Raw genomic sequence first — 19,851 nt, 5'->3', positions numbered from 1 at the left:
GGAAGATTAAAATTTTCAATACGACTTTTTGCGATCATTCGAGTTCGCCTTTTTCCAGAAACAACTATCTGCCGATTATGTAATGAACGCCTGATATTGACAGAAGAGCAGTGAAACTACTTTTGTCTGAGTACGGTATAGAGGATCGAGGAATTTGTTAAGCTGAACACAAATCCCTGTCGGGAAGCGCTCAGAAGATAATTAACACCACCTCGAGTTATCCAAAGGGTGGCGTGGAGAAAGGTTTTTCTTTACAAATTTTGAGATCAACAACCCCCCAAAATCTGAATCCCAAGTGACGCCGGATGCGGCGAAAAAACATTTTAAATAGCTGATTGTCTTCCTAGGTCGAAAAAAGACAACGGCTGAGGACATTTCGATAGAGTTTTCGGTTAAACCTTCTACGTTAAGACAGAAAAAAGGTGCAAAATATGTTTGGAGAGCCTGGAGTTTACGTTAATGTTTCTGGAGTTCTAAAACCAATGTAAATATTTTGTTGCGAAAAGGTCATAGTGCATGCGCGACCAACACCACTTAACCAACAACTTCGGTAAAAAGCAGCCCAAACTCACAATTGAATACTCAGTCAATCAACAGAATACTGATGCCTTTCTAATATTGCTTAGCATAAGAGCTTATTGAATTTTATGGAAAACGCGAAATACTAAAACAGAAAAAACCTTGTGTGATATTGATAATTCGCAATGCTTACAAAATTTATACGAGATTAGGCCTCCTGTACTTGCGGTTTATGTTCATACCACCCAAGGAAAGTAAAGCAAGGATTTTATTCCGAGACAAAATATGTACTGTCATTTAATTGAAAATTTTTCTTCTCTAGACAAATTTATGCAGTTGTGTCCTATCTTTCTCTGACAGTTTTCACTTATCGGGTTTCATTTGATGTATCGTTAAGGCTTAGATTGGTAGATTTTGTGGTTAATCATTCTTTTAGAACAGTTGTATTATTTGACTGTAAGAAAGGTGCCTTGCTCTTCTCTCAGCTTATAAATCAATTGCATGACTGTTGTCAGAAATGTTGTAGAGGAGTTACGCTTGGGTTAGGAGACTTCTTAAGTTCATGTGTGAACTGAAACAAATAGCAGTGTGTAGTATAAAAGGGAATTTAAATACTCTGAAACAGTCAGATCATTCTCTGAACCGTAATCAGGGAATTTGTTCGACGAAAAAATTACGAAAAAAGCAGCAGCTGTCCGCCTATTGTCCACCACATGATTAAAGGAACACAAAAGCATCACACGAAAATAAACGGTGGGCCACAAACTGAGTTAATTTAGATCTTTGCTGCAGATTTCATCAAACCATACAGAAATTAGTAACTCTTATCAAGCTCTTTTTCTACACGTATTTATTCCAACTGTAAATTGACTTTTTTTTGTCAATGACCAGAGGTACTTTCACAAACTGTACTCTTAAAAGGACGTTTTTTTCAACTCAAAATCATGTCTGTTTTTATGTAGCCCTAAACAATTATGAAACACCAGGAGACAATGGTAAGGAATAAGTCGTGCCTACCAGTTATAACCTGACTGTGATATCTGTTTTACTTAAATCTTTTTACCATGGGAATGTATGAAAATAAAACCATTCAGAAAGACAAATTAAAACAAAACAAAAATGATCCCTCTTGGAAGGCAGTCTTCCTACGATTGTAAATCTTTATTTTTTTTTTATTTTTTTTTTTTTTATTTATTTTCGCTCAGCCAAGGGATCAGTGTCTACGCTATTTATCATAGCTCGTATTATTATCTTTCTTGTTATTTTTGGACCGAATTAATTGAAATGCACTGGTCAATTCAGTGTTTGCAGGAGCGCTTGCGCTGGGAGTGCTTCCTAAAAAGTCCCATTAGATGCGGCTCAAGGGAGTTTCTGTTCCTCTACGCGGATGAACACCATTGATGTTTGATGTTACCGCGTATTTTTACCATACCATCAGCCTCCCAGCGTGTGTCGTTGTACTTCCCATCACCAGGGTCTCTTTCCCAAGTCCCACATGTACGGTCTTCAAAGTTAAACTCTAATCAGGATACTTTGCGTCATGATGACAAGGTGGCTCCTCAAATATTGCTCTTAAGGGCGGTTAGTTTTGAGGGATGTTCTTACGTATGTTCTTAAGGTTGGGTAACCACTGGAACCCGGTTGCGGTGACGTTCAATCAGGGTTTTCAACTGTTTTGTAAAGTAGCGGACATACTTCTGAAAGCACCGGACGTGAATGTTTTCTTGGCGCCGTAAGGCGCCTCGCGAGCGCAAGCGTAAGCGTAAGCGAGCGCAAGCACCTAGGGGGGTCTGGGGGCATGCTCCCCCATGAAATTTTTAAAATAGAATACTCAGAAACGCCATTTCCAGCGTTTCTGGAAGCAAGGAAACAGTTTCCTAGGTAATGCTGGCGCTCACTAAAATTCTCTTTAAAAAGTAAATTACTGAATGAAAATGGTCAGTTGGTAGGGGGAGAGGGAGGGAGAATGGCAACAACAGAATTTTCATTGGCTTATCATTGCGAATTTATTTGATTTTCAAAAAAGATGTTTGGTAACTTGGGTTGTAGTCCATTCATCAAGAGTGAAGGCTATTCATCAAGGTCCGAGCCAAAAGCTGAATCATCACTATCTGTGTCACAGTCCACCTCGCAAAGCCCAAGAGCAGCTGTGGCTATTTCTACCTCCTGTGAGAGAAAGAAATGAATAGCAACCGAGTAAGCACTCAGATCTTTTAAGTTTTAGCAGCAGCTTGGTTCAGTTAAAACACTTTTGAAGCTCGCAAAAAAGCGATTAGGTAATGACTCTTAACGTGAATAGCTTTAGTCGTGTAACTGACTCTTCAGTGCGAGCATCAGCATCAACCTCGTGGTCTTCAATTTCATCTACAGCCTCTTGACTTTGATTGCCACTCAGCCTCTCTCCTTCTGAAGCACGTGTTTCACTGACCGACTCAACTTCAGGCACCTGCAAAATTTAAACCGTATTGTTGTGAGCATATGACCATACAATACACTGCATCACTATTCAGGAAAAAATGTACCGTTATGTTACAAGGTTGTGTCAAAATAATGAGTACCTTGCTTTCCTTTGGTGAACGAGGCTTACGTCTGTTCTTTGCGGACAACCAGATTTCTGCCGCCCTTTGGACTATGTCAGTACACTCCTCTGTCCCAAACGATGGGCCACTGATGCTCACATGCATAAGTGCATTTAGCATGTCATCAGTGAGTCGACTTCTCATTCTTGTTTTGATGCGTTTAATAGCACTTCCACCTCTCTCAGGCCAACAGTTGCTAAGGGGCATCGTCCATGCAGCGTCCGCCACCATAAGAAGTTCTGAATAGGTATCCTGTAGGTCTTGCGCCGCGCAAGCAACCTTTGTAAGGTCCATTCTGTTGTGGTGAGAATGTTGGTATCTTCAGGGCTTCTGTCATTCGGCTGCAACAGAGTTTGCGGCACTTGTTTCTTCCAAGCAACCAACCATTTCAAACTTGAAATTCTCCCATTGTGTGCGAGTAATTTTGCAGACTTCATTTTCTTTTCTCTTCTTCTTTTGTTCCATAGAAGTGGTTACTGATGATTTTTATCTCTGCCTGGCCATAGTCTTCAAATCCCGGGTCACTTTCATTTGGAAGATCAGCGATATCGAAGATGGAAAAGGCGCTAACTTGGGGTAAAGTGGGTTCAAAGCGATTGTTGATATTGTCATGCAGGGCCACAGTGTAGCGGTTCATGAGAGAACACAGCTCTCGCATCTTGTTGTCTGAAAGCGTTAAACCACAACGGTGAAGCCTTCCATTCTACGCGAGGTCGTTCTGCAGCTTTTTCAAACATTCCTTGTCCTCTTTAAGCCTGTTCAGTTTTGCATGTGTGGCCTTGATTGCAGGAAGCAGGTGTGAGAAGTTTACGTTTCCTCATTGAAAACGCTTGCTTAATTGTGATAATACTGGCAAGACATCGTGGAGGATGTAATGGTGTCGATGAATTTCACCTTTTTCATTCTTTTCAGGAGACCATCCGCTACTGATCCCGTTGGTTCAGTTTTAAGCTGCTCCAGCGTTTCGATTATTGCGCAGAAATCCGTAAATACCGCCTCTACCGATTTATCTAACGACAACCAGCGTGTACGACAAGCCTTCTTCAGCTTTTTTGCTACCTGCTTCCTCCCCGCCGAATTTAGAGTAAGATTCTTTGTGCTCTCTTGCACTTAAGATACGTTGCAGTGCACTTTGCAGAATTCTCGAATAGCTTCCACAACTGGTGTAACTGTAGTTAACAGTGGGCAATGTAGTCAAGGGTATCTGCAGAGCTAGCACAAGCAAGAGCAAGTTTGTGTGCTAAGCAGTGGAAAGACAGGATCAATGGGTTCTCATCTTTTAGAAGCTTTGCCACCCCGTTTCTGGCCCCAGTCATAACAGACGCACCGTCAGAGACAAAGCTGCGCATGGTTTGTACCTCTAACCCAACGGATTGCAACTGTTCGAGGAGTACTTTTTTGATCTGTGGCGCATCTGCCGAGTTGTTGCCTTTCAGTGTGTTTGATATTGCAAGGAAACTGATGGTGGTGGTACAGCTTTGACTGTCATAATACTGGATAAAAGTTACAAGCTGCTGCGTCAAAGAGATGTCGGTGACCTCATCAGTGAGGATGCCATAAACGCCATTACCAATCTTTTCTTTAATCTTTTCTTTGAAAACCTGCGCAAGAGTTAAAAACAGCTCTCTTTCAATTCCCTTTGACGAGTAGGGGAACTGACGTTTCAGATCAACTCCAGCAATCTTCTTTATCATCTCAAGAACCGAGGACAACTTTCTGTTTGGCAACTCTTCTTTAGCGTCGTCTTCTTTAGGAACAACTTGGTTTTATACTCTCATTACTACTTGCAGGCATTGGATCACAGTTTGTTGCCTCGGACAGGCTTTCTTCATCTATGGTTGCTTGCGTTAGAATTTCCCCTAAAGACACCCAATATTTTTGTCAATTCATTTCTACTGAATGATCACTGTTGTCTGTGTTCAAAGTTGACATTATCAAGGATTTTATGAACCAGCGTCTGCCGATGATAAAATCGACATCCATGAATTAAATCCTTTCGTGCGTGAAACTAGGCGAGTAAGTTTAGTTCCGGTTTCCGGTTTCGGTTAAGTCTTTGTTTGACCCGCGTGACCGCCGAAGCGAAGTATCATCGGGCCGTGAGAAAAAACCTCTGGTACCCAGGGTATCACTTTTGAGATCGCCTGTGTTATTTTTTTCGTTTGTCTTAAGATAAAATCTTTCAGTTTTTTCTATTCAAAGTCCAAGTCATATTTTGATTGTTGGATAAGGGAAATATAAACTTAACCTTGTAAATAGTGACCTCATTAGCAAAGGGCAGCCGTGAGACATTGTTTTGTTTTCTTCGGTCAGGAGAAAATTACCATTTTTACTGCTCACAGCGCAGTACAGTGAAACACTCATTCAGAATAATCATGCCCTTCAACTTACCTTGTTTTCTCTTGGCCGTCGGGACGAAAAACTCGCTTATCCTCTTCATTCTTTCAACAGTTTGACTAACACAAGTTGCGTGTTTTACCTGGGGATTTCCCTCAAGACTTGGCCAAGCAGGAATGAGAACGATATAGTCACTTCAATCCTGTTAAATGAAGAGGGGAAACCAATAAAATATCCCGCCGCTCAATAAGCAAAGAAAAAAGAGTTATATGGCCGTTTTGAAGAATGTAATTGATTATTCTGTTATCCTCTAGTCAGTATGTTCATGAGATGCCTTAGTAAGAAAAATATATAATACAGTAGTAAAAAAAAAATCGCCAATATTGATCTCAAAGTACCGGACGTGGAATGGCAAACGACCAGACGAAACGTCCGGCCTCCGCCCTCAAATGAAAACCCTGTCAATTACGACCTATTCCCCTTTTTCGAAAAATTTCACTCATGGAAGCACCTTTGAATACCGTAAACAGCTCGCCGTAGTATAGCAGGAGGTCTTCTGGGCTCGAGTACTGGACGCTGTTCTGTTTGAATTGTAATGATCTCGCAATCCTCCCCGACCATAGAGTAAATACCTAGACACGAAATTCTATAATTAAATGAACCTTGAATTCAAAGTATTTAACCCCCTAAGCTATAAAGCTCTTCTTTCTGAAAACAAATATCGATACTTCTGTCGTTGGTCAGTGTTGTATTGTTGCTAATTGGCAATTTTTCTCCGCGTTTTGTTCGGTTTGACATAATTTTTTCCCTTATATTCACATAAAGTTTCAATAACTCAAATCGCTTTGTGATGCACCATGTTTTAACGAGTCTTAGATATTCTCTATAGAATCTCCTGAAGACCGCTAAGTGTATTTAGTTAGGGGAGAAAATTAAGAGGAGAAGAGCTTTTTTGATAAGTAGTATTGAAAGCTAATCATCACACAAAAAAAATAAACTAATATTTGTGCACTAGTGGATTTTTTTGTTTTAAAAAAGGATTGTGGATTTTAAAAATTACATCGCTTTAAACCAACAGATTTCCTATGTTCGATCTCGTGTTGTGGATAGAGGCAGCGTTGCTTTTACAATAAACATAACACCAGGTAAGCAATCGATTTATTAAAGTTCGACCAAAAGAAAAGGATGTGAAATTTGTAAGAGGGAAATGTTTAAGTGGGAAAGAACTAGTTTTCGTCCAAGGGGAAACTCACAGTGGTTGTAGAGAGCTATGGGGTGAAACTTTCGGTTATTAGTGAAATATTTACGCAAATGTTAACTGAACTCGAGGATATTCGTGCCAACCAGATCTTGAGTGTTGCCAGAGGCAAACGCACACTTGAAACTTAAATGTTGGTGTAATTAACGCGTGTGCTTAGAGGAAATAATACTGTTATTTTTATGCCAATAATTAGTCAAACGTCTTATGAAGAGGATGTAACTACTATCTTCATGTATAATCGGCAAGAAAGAATGAAGCATGAAATAATACCCACGCAAAAGTAATCTTATCTGGCGAAGTTTTCCGCTTTGACTAAGAACTTGTCTTCACAGTTGTCAAAAAAAAAACAAAAAAAGCAATAAGATCCTATCTAACGCCCGATCAATTGAACTCAATCGAACTCGTTTCAGTGATCTGCAGGGGAGAAATCAAGTATCATAATCTTGATATCCGACTCGCTAAAGCACAGACAAAACGCAGACTTCCGCCGTTTCAGAGCACGTCCGCAATACTGGACACTGCCTTCTCTGAAACGAAGTAAATTTTCTTCATAGGGATTTGCACTGTTGCAGTTTTCTTTCATCCTTCTTTTCCCGTTTTCGTTGTCTGTGTAACTGTCAATCTCGATTATTATGTATTCAATATCAAGTCGATCCATCCGTTCGTCATGCAGCACACTTTCGAAACAGCTAAGGCTATCCAGATTTGATTATATACCCAGCTCTTTGCATATTTTAAGCTTCGTGTCAGTTATGGCCTTAGAGAAATCATAAAATTATACATAATCTGACATATTCGCTCTTAAAATTATACCCTTGTAGGGTTCCATCTGACTAATTCTATGATAAAGCCAAACATACAAAAGCAAAACTAGGACAAAAATAGCATGCTTTTCTTTAATTGAATGCAATTAGTTTGATAAACCATTCCGCACTCATCCTGCCAGCTTTCCACGCAAGCAGTTTACACAGATGCCGGGCCATGTGATATAAATATTTCTCGTAAAATCTGGTGCAATAAAAAAAGCAAATAACAGTATCCTTGACAAGCGTACTAATATTTTTCTTTGGGTTTATCTATATTAAGTTACACAAAGCAAATAACTAAACGGATTGTGCTCTAAACATTTTATTGCTAGATTTCTCCTTGCAACTGATATAAACAATTGGTCTGATGATCGCATTTTTTGTTTATGAAGTAATCGAATAGATGTAAGTGCACCATTACATGTATGAAAGAAAGAGTTAAGGAAAGTCCACAGTTTTAATTTTCATTTCAGATGTCGTTGGAGCGGTTTCTCCTGCAGTGACAGCTAAGTCACCCCAATGAATCTTTTGCTCGGCCCAGACCCTGGCTGTGGTCTTGTTCTCCTTTCCACAATGCTGATAAGCACCATTGAGATTTGACAACACAGCACACTCAGTACTTTTGACGTACCACCAGCCTCCGATATATTATGGACACAGTGTTCATTAACTTTATCCCGGGTACCAAACGACGAGCCATTATGATACTCGAGAGAGTCATGGACAGTCGCATCTACCAACAATAACAACAACAACGATGATATTGATTGTAATAATATTAAAGTAATAATAATAACATAATAGTAATTAGGATGAAAAAGACGACGATAATGATATCAAGAACAAATTATGATACCATTTAATATCGATATAAGTTCGAGAATGACGATATTGATGATGAAGCTCGAGTTGCACTTAGCTTCGAATCGAACGACTCTTACGCATCTTTCGTGCTCTATAGACTTCCCGATTTGTTCGTATCTCGACGAATGTTGAAGTATGAAGCTCTTTTTAAATAAAGAAGCGCAATACAGTCGTTTGGGAGACATGCATGTGCCGTAAATGCTAGTTATTGAGGATGTTGTCATGGCTGCAGTTGACATAATTGCCCTAAGGAAGCTAATTGACTTACTTGCAATATTTCCAAGGTTTAGCTGGTACATGGCTTTCTCGTCTCCGATCTTGAACCACGAATATTCAGCGTAGACCGCATTGCTCTTAACTCTTCCCAGATCTACTCGAAGTCTGTTTTCCGTCTCCTTTTGTGTCAGACGATAAATCTTGTCCAATCCGAGCCAATATTCACCAATAAGAAAATTACCGAAGCCATGCTTGTAGTCAGCCCAATCGCGGTTAAAATCCAAGCAACCATCCAGTCTCCTCTGAAACACCGTCCATCCCCCACCTGCTGTTGTCTGGTCACAATAAACTTTAAAGGGACCTAAACCATCAGGGTCTATTGAGTAAACGCCGCTGATTCTTTCTCCGCATTTGTACAGCTCAGCACAATCCTTAGCTGTTTGAAATTAAAGTGTGTAGTGTAAAGGTAAAGTGACGAGAGGTTCATTATAGTACTTTGAAAATAACAGGCAAAGCGTGAAAGAGAGAGAAGTGAGGGGGGAGGGAAAGTAAACGGGCGGAGATAGGAAAAAGAAGGATGCAATGTCGAAAAGTGTGTTTTAAATTCCCGTTCCAGTCTCTGAGGTTTAGAAAAATAAAAATATATGATAAATATCTGTCCATTTCACGGAATTTGCGAATAAACCTCTTTTTCTCATGAGTGGCAAAGGCATTAAACGTTTTCACACAAAGGGAAAAAAGTTTTCCCTCTATAAAAAGCCACTACCTTACCCTCTTACCTTGTTTCAAGCAGTTTCCAGGTCTATTTTTGTGGTCCATCGGAGCGGTACTCGTTGTTGCTAATTTTTGAATCAACGCAAAAAGAGTCACGAGCAGCAAATTATTAGTTATTTGTAAGGACTTCATTATGGGATGCACTGGCTCACTCCAAGTAGTTTATAAAGATACAGGTTGTAAAGCAACACAACATGTACAAACAACTGCAGAAACTGCAAGGTCATAATCGTGTATTTATATCTTTTCGAGCGGTTTCTTTGATTTGACCCCATGACCTCTGCGATGACGGCGCAGTGCTTTGCTAACTGAGCTAACAACCAAGAATTTTTTTAGGCCTTTTTAATACTATGTTATCCCTGTTTACTCTGAAAAAAATGTCGCTAAAACCTTCACATGACTTAACTTTCAAGGAGCTTTGCGTGCTCAGGAAATAGACCTCCACCTTTTAGGAGAAAGGGACGATACATCTTGTGTTAATAATAAGTTTCTACCTACTTTTATGTAACCTCTCGACTCAAATGTTACAAAATTTATACGAGATTAGGCCTCCTGTACTTGCGGTTTATGTTCATACCACCCAAGGAAAGTAAAGCAAGGATTTTTCCGAGACAAAATATGCACTGTCATTTAATTGAAAATTTTCTTCTCTAGACAAATTTATGCAGTTGTGTCCTATCTTTCTCTGACAGTTTTCACTTATCGGATTTCATTTGATGTATCGTTAAGGCTTAGATTGGTAGCTTTTGTGGTTAATCATTCTTTTAGAACAGTTGTATTATTTGACTGTAACAAAGGTGCCTTGCTCTTCTCTCAGCTTATAAATCAATTGCGTGACTGTTGTCAGAAAAAATGTTGTAGAGGAGTTACGCTTGGGTTAGGAGACTTCTTAAGTTCATGTGTGAACTGAAACAAATAGCAGTGTGTAGTATAAAAGGGAATTTAAATACTCTGAAACAGTCAGATCATTCTCTGAACCGTAATCAGGGAATTTGTTCGACGAAAAAATTACGAAAAAAGCAGCAGCTGTCCGCCTATTGTCCACCACATGATTAAAGGTACACAAAAGCATCACACGAAAATAAACGGTGGGCCACAAACTGAGTTAATTTAGGTCTTTGCTGCAGATTTCATCAAACCATACAGAAATAAGTAACTCTTATAAAGCTCTTTTCTACATGTATTTATTCCAACTGTAAATGACTTTTTTTTGTCAATGACCAGAGGTACTTTCACAAACTGTACTCTTAAAAGGACGTTTTTTTCAACTCAAAATCATGTCTGTTTTTATGTAGCCCTAAACAATTATGAAACACCAGGAGACAATGGTAAGGAATAATGTCGTGCCTACCAGTTATAACCTGACTGTGATATCTGTTTTACTTAAATCTTTTACCATGGGGATGTATGAAAATGAAACCATTCGTAAATGAGAAATAAATCGGAGCTCGTTTTAAGTAATAAAGGCTGATTTTCTTCGATATACCCTGCCATAATTGTAGCTCAATTACGCCTTGTTTCAGAATAGGTCGTGTTCTAAAGAAAGACAAATTAAAACAAAGCAAAAATGATCCCTCTTGGAAGGCAGTCTTCCTACGATTGTAATCTTTTTTTTTTTTTTTTTTTTTTTTAAATTTATCTTCGCTCAGCCAAGAGATCAGTGTCTACGCTATTTATCATGGCTCGTATTATTATCTTTCTTGTTATTTTTGGACCGAATTAATTGAAATCCACTGGTCAATTCAGTGTTTGCAGGAGCGCTTGCGCTGGGAGTGTTTCCTAAAAAGTCCCATGTGTAGATGTGGCTCAAGGGAGTTTCTGTTCCTCTACGCGGATGAACACCATTGATTTTTACATACCATCAGCCTCCCCAGCGTGTGTGTTTTGTACTTCCCATCACCAGGGTCTCTTTCCCAAGTCCCACATGTACGGTCTTCAAAGTTAAACTCTAAGAGGGATACTTTGCGTCATGATGACAAGGTGGCTCCTCAAATATTGCTCTTAAGTGCGGTTAGTTTTGAGGGATGTTCAAAATCTTACGAATGTTCTTAAGGTTGGGTAACCACTGGAACCCGGTTGCGGTGACGTTCAATTACGACCTATTCCCCTTTTTCGAAAAAAATTCACTCATGGAAGCACCTTTGAATACCGTAAACAGCTCGCCGTACTATAGCAGGAGGTCTTGTGGGCTCGAGTACTGGACGCTGTTCTGTTTGGATTGTAATGATCTCGCAATCCTCCCCGACCATAAAGTAAATACCTAGACACGAAATTCTATAATTAAATGAACCTTGAATTTAAAGTATTTAACCCCCTAAGCTATGAAGCTCTTCTTTCTGAAAACAAAATATCGATACTTCTGTCGTTGGTCAGTGTTATATTGTTGCTAATTGGCAATTTTTCTCCGCGTTTCGTTCGGTTTGACACAATTTTTTCGCTTATATTCACATAAAGTTTCAATAACTCAAATCGCTTTGTGATGCACCATGTTTAAACGAGTCCTAGATATTCTCTATAGAATCTCCTGAAGATCGCTAAGTGTATTTAGTTAGGGTGGAAAGTTAAGAGGAGAAGTGCTTTTTTGATAAGTAGTATTGAAAGCTAATCATCACACAAAGAAAATAAACTAATATTTGTGCACTAATGGATTTTTTGTTTTAAAAAGGATTGTGGATTTTAAAAATTACATCGCTTTAAAACCAACAGATTTCCTATGTTCTATCCCGTGTTGTGGATAGAGGCAGCGTTGCTTTTACAATAAACATAACACCAGGTAAGCAATCGATTTATTAAAGTTCAACCAAAAGAAAAGGACATGAAATTTGTAAGAGGGAAATGTTAAAGTGGGAAAGAACAAGTTTTCGTCCAAGGGGAAACTCACAGTGGTTGTAGAGAGCTATGGGGTGAAACTTTCGGTTATTAGTGAAATATTTACGCAAATGTTAACTGAATTCGAGGATATTCGCGCCAACCAGATCTTGAGTGTTACCAGTGGCAAACGCACACTTGAAACTTAAATGTTGGTGCAATTAACGTGTGTGCCTAGAGGAAATAATACTGTTATTTTTATGCCAATAGTTAGTCAAACGTCTTATGAAGAGGATGTAACTACTATCTTCATGTATAATCGGCAAGAAAGAATGAAGCATGAAATAATACCCACGCAAAAGTAATCTATCTGGCGAAGTTTTCCGCTTTGACTAAGAACTTGTCTTCACAGTTGTCAAAAAAAAAAAAAAAAAAAAAAAAAAAAAATAAGATCTTATCTAACCCCCGATCAATTGAATTCAATCAAACTCGTTTGGGTTTAGTGATCTGCAGGGGAGATAATCAAGTATCATAATCTTGATATCCGACTCGCTAAAGCACAGACAAAACGCAGACTTCCGCCGTTTCAGAGCACGTCCGCAATACTGGACACTGCCTTCTCTGAAACGAAGTAAATTTTCTTCATAGGGATTTGCACTGTTGCAGTTTTCTTTCATCCTTCTTTTTCCGTTTTCGTTGTCTGTGTAACTGTCAATCTCGATTCTTATGTATTTAATATCAAGTCAAACCATCCGTTCGTCATGCAGCACACTTTCGAAACAGCTAAGGCTTTCCAGATTTGATTCTATACCCAACACTTTGCATATTTTAAGCTTCGTGTCAGTTATGGCCTTAGAGCAACCATAAAATTATACATAATCTGACATATTCGCTCTAAAAATTATACCCTTGTAGGGTCCCATCTGACTAACTCTACGATAAAGCCAAACATACAAAAGCAAAACTAGGACAAAAATTGATAAACCATTCCGCACTCATCCTGCCAGCTTTCCACGCAAGCAGTTTACACAGACGCCGGGCCATGTGATATATATATTTCTCGTAAAATCTGGTGCAATAAAAACAGTATCCTTGACAAGCGTACTAATATTTTCTTTGGGTTTATCTATATTAAGTTACACAAAGCAAATAACTAAACGGATTGTGTTCTAAACATTTTATTGCTAGATTTCTCCTTGCAACTGATATAAACAATTGGTCTGATGATCGCATTTTGTTCATGAAGTAATCGAATAGATGTAAGTGCACCATTACATGTATGAAAGAAAGAGTTAAGGAAAGTCCACAGTTTTAATTTTCATTTCAGATGTCGTTGGAGCGGTTTCTCCTGCAGTGACAGCTAAGTCACCCCAATGAATCTTTTGCTCGGCCCAGACCCTGGCTGTGGTCTTGTTCTCCTTTCCACAATGCTGATGAGCACCATTGAGATTTGACAACACAGCACACTCAGTACTTTTGACGTACCACCAGCCTCCCGATATATTATGGACACAGTGTTCATTAACTTTATCCCGGGTACCAAACGACGACGAGCCATTATGATACTCGAGAGAGTCATGGACAGTCGCATCTACCAACAACAACAACAACAACGATGATATTGATAGTAATAATATTAAAATAATAATAATAACATAATAGTAATTAGGATGAAAAAGACGACGATAATGATATCAAGAACAAATTATGATACCATTTAATCATTAAGTGATGGTATAGTTATAATATCGATATAAGTTCGAGAATGACGATATTGATGATGAAGCTCGAGTTGCACTTAGCTTCGAATCGAACGACTCTTACGCATCTTTCGTGCTCTATAGACTTCCCGATTGTTCGTATCTCGACGAATGTTGAAGTATGAAGCTCTTTTTAAATAAAGAAGCGCAATACAGTCGTTTGGGAGACATGCATGTGCCGTAAATGCTAGTTATTGAGGATGTTGTCATGGCTGCAGTTGACATAATTGCCCTAAGGAAGCTAATTGACTTACTTGCAATATTTCCAAGGTTTAGCTGGTACATGGCTTTCTCGTCTCCGATCTTGAACCACGAATATTCAGCGTAGACCGCATTGCTCTTAACTTCCCAGATCTACTCGAAGTCTGTTTTCCGTCTCCTTTTGTGTCAGACAATAAATCTTGTCCAATCCGAGCCAATATTCACCAATAAGAAAATTACCGAAGCCATGCTTGTAGTCAGCCCAATCGCGGTTAAAAATCCAAGCAACCATCCAGTCTCCTCTGAAACACCGTCCATCCCCCACCTGCTGTTGTCTGGTCACAATAAACTTTAAAGGGACCTAAACCATCAGGGTCTATTGAGTAAACGCCGCTGATTCTTTCTCCGCATTTGTACAGCTCAGCACAATCCTTAGCTGTTGAAATTAAAGTGTGTAGTGTAAAGGTAAAGTGACGAGAGGTTCATTATAGTACTTTGAAAATAACAGGCAAAGCGTGAAAGAGAGAGAAGTGAGGGGGGAGGGAAAGTAAACGGGCGGAGATAAGAAAAGAAGGATGCAAATGTCGAAAAGTGTGTTTTGAAATTCCAGTTCCAGTCTCCTGAGGTTTAGAAAAATAATATATGATAAATATCTGTCCATTTCACGGAATTTGCGAATAAACACTCTTTTTCTCATGAGTGGCAAAGGCAGTAAACGTTTTCACAAAGGAAAAAAATTTCTTCTATAAACACGCCACTGCCATTACTCTCTTACATTGTTTCAAGCAGTTTGCCAGATATTTTTGTGCGTCCATCGGAGCGGTACTCGTTGTTGCTAATTTTTGAAATCAACGCAAAAAAAGCGGCACGAGCAGCAAATTATTAGTTATTTGTAAGGACTTCATATGGGATGCACTGTCTCACCCCCCAAGTAGTTTATAAAGATAAAAGGTTGTAAAAGCAACACAAACATGTACAAACAACTGCAGAAACTTGCAAGCGTCATAATCGTGTATTTTATCTTTTCAAGCGGTTGTCTTATCCTTTTATGGAATTTTTTGGGTCTCGCGTTTTCGTGTCTCACGGAAACGGGACTGAACAAAAAAAATAACTTAAATATCCTTTGTAAAGATCAGTAAGGCGATCACAATAAACTCCGTGGGAAAAAAGAAAAAAATTGACTTAAGAAGTTATGCAGGGTCAGTGACACCTAGCAGGTTGACTATACTCGACAAAGTATGAGAATCATTCCCTAAATTCCACATTTCTCACAAACCTGAAAGGGATTAACAAAATCAGTTTCAAGGATCATTTGGATTGTGGTTTCCGTGGTGACGATTAGTCTGCCGATTAACTTAACACTACAAGAAACGACATCAGGTCCGGCGACTCCACTGCGAAAAAACCGTATAAAAACATCGGGTAAATCAGCGCAACACCTTAAATCCTAATACCCCAGTTAAACAGTTTAAGTGAAATAAAACCGTTACGGTTACGAGACATTTATCAGAGCTTCAAAAATATCAACGGCCTTAGGAGTATACTGAGGCTGACTCTACCTGTCTTGTGGCACTACACCGAGTTACCTAGTTGTCTACATTTTTGGTAATTCAATAACGTTTGCTGATGACACAAGCCATCGATTTTGTGAGATAATTTACCATAAACTCCTACAAACAGGTCGAAACCAAACTACCAGAGGACACTAAGGTCATTAACGTCCTTGAATGATTTCAGAACTAAATATGCCAAATTTAATCCGAACATCAATGCAATTGTTACTTATGTAGATAGCAGTTAATGTACTGTATATAATATACGGTTTATTTTATTTTCTGTTTTTTTATTCTTTCTTTCTCGGAGAGGAGAAATTAGCTATACAGCTACTCGTGTTGAATCCGGAGATGATGTGATGTGATGTACGAAGGACATATACATGAATTAAACTGTTTGGTACTAAAGCAAAACTACGTCTGTTAAAACACCTGTACAATATATGAAATCATATATGCAAACTGCGGTTTTAGAAATGAACTTGGAAGCATCTTCGCAATACTGATACCATACTTTTAAGTAGGGTTCTAGTGGTTTTTACTGTTTAAAAGGCAGTAGTGAAAACTAAGGACTGAAAAAATGTCAGGCCTGTAAGGGATTGGACCCCGGACCTCTGCGGATTACGGTGCAGTGCTTTGCCAACTGAGCTAACAACCAAGACTTTTTGTTAGGCCTTTTTAATAAACGTTATCTTGTTTACTCTGAAACTGTCGCTATAACTTTCACATGACTTGAATTTCAAGGAGCTTTGCGTGCTCCGGAAAATCGACCTCCACCTTTTAGGAGAAAGGGACGATACATATTGTGTTAATAATAAGTTTCTACCTACTTTCATGTAACATCTCGACTCAAAATTTATGTTTTATCCCTTCACTTTCTTATATCGAAAAAATTAATTAGTGCCCCCACTGTTAATTAGGAAAGCTGCTGTGCCTTTTCCTGGGCGTTTCCGTAATTTATATCCGTAAACCACAATCCGTATTGCGACAGCAGGACTTAATATTGAGGAGTTTGAACGTTGCAGGTAAAGGTTCTTTGGGGACGATAGAACACAAATCCACTTCGCGAAACAATTTACTGTACGAAATGTGTACTTTGTGGTTAAAGGCGAGATCTCAGATACTGAAATCTCCACAAAAATCAATGAAGCACAATGAAAAGGGAAACATTGCTCATTTCGTAACTCATTGCCAGAAAAGTCGAATCAACATTTTCGTGGAGTAACACTTTTCTTAGAATGCACAATTGCCTAGTTATGATCATACATTTCCGATGTTTTTTTCAATGTTTTTCCTGGCATGAAACAAACAAATTGCGGTTCGGTTTTGCGAATTTTGTTTAGTTGCTTTTGTGCGACGCCCGTATTGTATGTTATTGAGTCAATGAATCTGGGCAAGATGCGACTTCAAATTTCTGTTTTTCTAATTATAGGAAAGCGTAACAAACCTTTCATATATCCATTCGATTAAAGAGCAATATAAGACGGTTTTGAGGCCATATTTGTGAATTTTTTTAATTTGGAACCCTGACCGGTTGTTGTGGGTCAAAAACACGTCTCGATGCGGCTAGAGGAGTAACAGCTCATTTGACGAGGCCACCGAGTTTGGATCCACTTTTCTGGCGATGGACAACTTATTGTTAATTAAATCGTTCAACGGTGATATCAGTCAGATTGATTAGCCATAATATGAATGTTAAAATAGAACATTGTTATGGGCGTCCTCCGTACAAAAAACTAGGACTGGATTGTTTGATTTATGATCAACCTCTCCTAAAGGGGAATAAACGACCCACCAAGGCTCTTGAGCTTAAACTAAAAAACGCCGCCTAAAGCACGATTTTATTGTATCTCTTCTCCCCTAACCTCTTTTCTTTTTTTTTTTTTTTTCGATTATTCCGTGTAGCACGATGCATGGCGCACTCAGCTCATGAAACTTCTAACAAGTTTTTAATTTCAGCAAAAAGCTGTGCTCAGCTGTACAAATTGGGTGAGAGAAACAGCGGAACCAGCAGTGTCTACACAGTCGACCCCGATGATTCAGGTGCCTTTGAGGGCACGATACTATACGATACTTTGAAGCACAAACAACAGCTTTCGAAATTTATACGCCATAATCAGTGTGATGCAAACCAGCATACTCTGGTGAAATGGTGTGGCTTTTTTTTCAGCAACGAAAAAAATGGCTTCACCAAAGCGGTCTTTGCTGACGCAAATACCAGTATATATTTGCCACTCTCTATGTCCTCCATACGACAATCCGTGGGCGTAACTAACGTTAATCCGATCAATGATGCTTCCACCACTTGATCATAAACCAATACGTTGAAGCGGATAAAGGACAACTATGCTCAAAGGCTTCCTTTTATAATTTCCTTTGTACGAACCAACTCCTAAAGTTTCAGGCTGTTCCCAAAGCCATTTGGCAACACGTCAAGTAGATTCTTTCCAGAACCTGTGCAGAAATTGCTTCTTTTTGTTCCGATTTTAATGCGGGAGACAGGTTTAATTCAGAAAGACACGTAAGAGTGTCTCTGTAAGAGCGGTCCGGTCGATTTTGCTTGAGACACGGATTTCGCCCATTTCTTGTGTGTTGTAAGACATTCGTGTACCTGTACTAAAACTACAATCCGTTTGATCGGATCTCTTTATTTTTCAGAGTTTTACGGAAATTAAAATTCACTCGAGCAAGGGCTTGTCGTGACACTTTTTAAGACTTTAATTTAAGACAACTTTGGAAGACATTTACAAAAAACTACGGAGCTCAGCAAAATAAAAATACCCCAGCTATATATATTTACTCCATCTTATCTATCGAGAAGACTTTCGTGAACGTCACGTTTTTAATCAAGCAAACAGGAAGACTTGAATGACAACTTATCGGTTCGCCTAAGTCACACACGCGAAAACCGATCAAATTCAAGGTAAATTATAGAGTATGAGATCTTTCGATCTACTCGTGGGCAGTGCCCGAGAACTCGCCGAATCTGCAAGCAATTTCTATGACACATTTGGAAGGCCACTTCCCTAGCATGTGAGAACCAAATCCTGGTTACATTTTTGAATTTGATTGGTGCCTGATTATTTTTATCGGTTCATTTATTGAATTTTACTCCAGTCTGAATCTACATTGCACCATAACCGTTTTCAGTTTATACTGAGTTCGATTAAGCTTCAAGCATTAAAATGACTTCTGTTTCCTTAAGTTGGACTTTACTGCTTGCGGCGCTTTTCGTGATGACAAAACATCTTGCTTCGACGTATGGAGCCCCTTGCCATAACGACTATACACCAAACGTGTAATAAGATATATTTCTCCCAGAGACCTGTTTAATGATCGCTCGGCACAACGCAGAACAGGAATCGGCTATTTTATCAATCCCCTAATTTTTCACTTAACAAACCAAAGACGTGTAATAGAGAAAAAAAAACAAAGCTGAACTTATGAGTTAAAGGGAAGTTTCAAATTAACTCGGAATCACTTCCATGAGAAAAATTGGACATTTTGTCAAATTCGTATTACAGATTTACCTAGCTTTGTGTGCGGAGAAATTAACTTCTAACTTTCCATGGTTGAATTAGATGTTATGTCCTATCGGATAAGTAAGAAATAAAACAGTTGAAGAAAGATTGTTTGACTTTTCAACTTTTAGATGAAAGAGAAAAACACGAAGACATTAGGGGAATCTCATCAATGTTTCAGAGGTATTTTCATTTAGACTCCTGGACGCCCCTGGATAATTAAAAATCACTTACCAAATAAATATGTGGAGAGGTCAGATTCCGAGGCACCTACAGTTAAAGCGTGTAGAAAATTTGGCGGAACCAGAGTTTTTAATAAATGATTAACATGGGATTCATTGTAACATTCTCTGCGCAAAGTTCTTAAGATATGTAAGCATTTTACGATGGCCCATAGAGGACACGCCACATTTTTTATCGCGTGATAAAATCAAAATATCGCGCGATAAATGGGACACTTGCCAGGTCTCACATCATCGACTGTCACGCACGTTGTTTCCGTGGACTACAATTGCTGCCACAGTTGAGGAGGTATGTTTGAGGTCAATAGTTCGTTTTATTTTCGTGAAAAGATTATTGAGCAATACTTTGCAATACTTCTACGACACATAGCTCTGTGAATCAGTACAGTAGACCTTCATTTTGCGGAATCTTA

General features: G+C 38.9%; 2 protein-coding genes across 2 annotated transcripts; both read right to left on the bottom strand.

The window, feature by feature from the left end:
- Window positions 1-8,005: 8,005 nt before the first annotated feature.
- On the bottom strand, window positions 8,006-9,523 carry LOC136279147 (angiopoietin-related protein 7-like). The gene is made up of 3 exons (XM_066162654.1): window positions 9,359-9,523; window positions 8,632-9,015; window positions 8,006-8,232 (listed from the first exon to the last, which is right to left on the bottom strand). Exons 1-3 carry the CDS (start codon window positions 9,483-9,485, stop codon window positions 8,006-8,008), a joined length of 738 nt encoding a protein of 245 aa, XP_066018751.1. The 5' UTR covers window positions 9,486-9,523.
- A 3,930-nt stretch (window positions 9,524-13,453) lies between these two features.
- On the bottom strand, window positions 13,454-14,206 carry LOC136279146 (angiopoietin-related protein 7-like). The gene is made up of 2 exons (XM_066162653.1): window positions 14,176-14,206; window positions 13,454-13,752 (listed from the first exon to the last, which is right to left on the bottom strand). The coding sequence occupies exons 1-2, from the start codon at window positions 14,204-14,206 to the stop codon at window positions 13,454-13,456; spliced, it is 330 nt and encodes a 109-aa protein (XP_066018750.1).
- Between the last annotated feature and the right edge of the window lie 5,645 nt (window positions 14,207-19,851).

The sequence above is a fragment of the Pocillopora verrucosa genome, chromosome 1, assembly GCF_036669915.1.
Source record: "Pocillopora verrucosa isolate sample1 chromosome 1, ASM3666991v2, whole genome shotgun sequence".
In the NCBI taxonomy this organism is placed as follows: Eukaryota; Metazoa; Cnidaria; class Anthozoa; order Scleractinia; family Pocilloporidae; genus Pocillopora; species Pocillopora verrucosa.
This window is presented reverse-complemented; position numbering and strand designations above follow the sequence as displayed.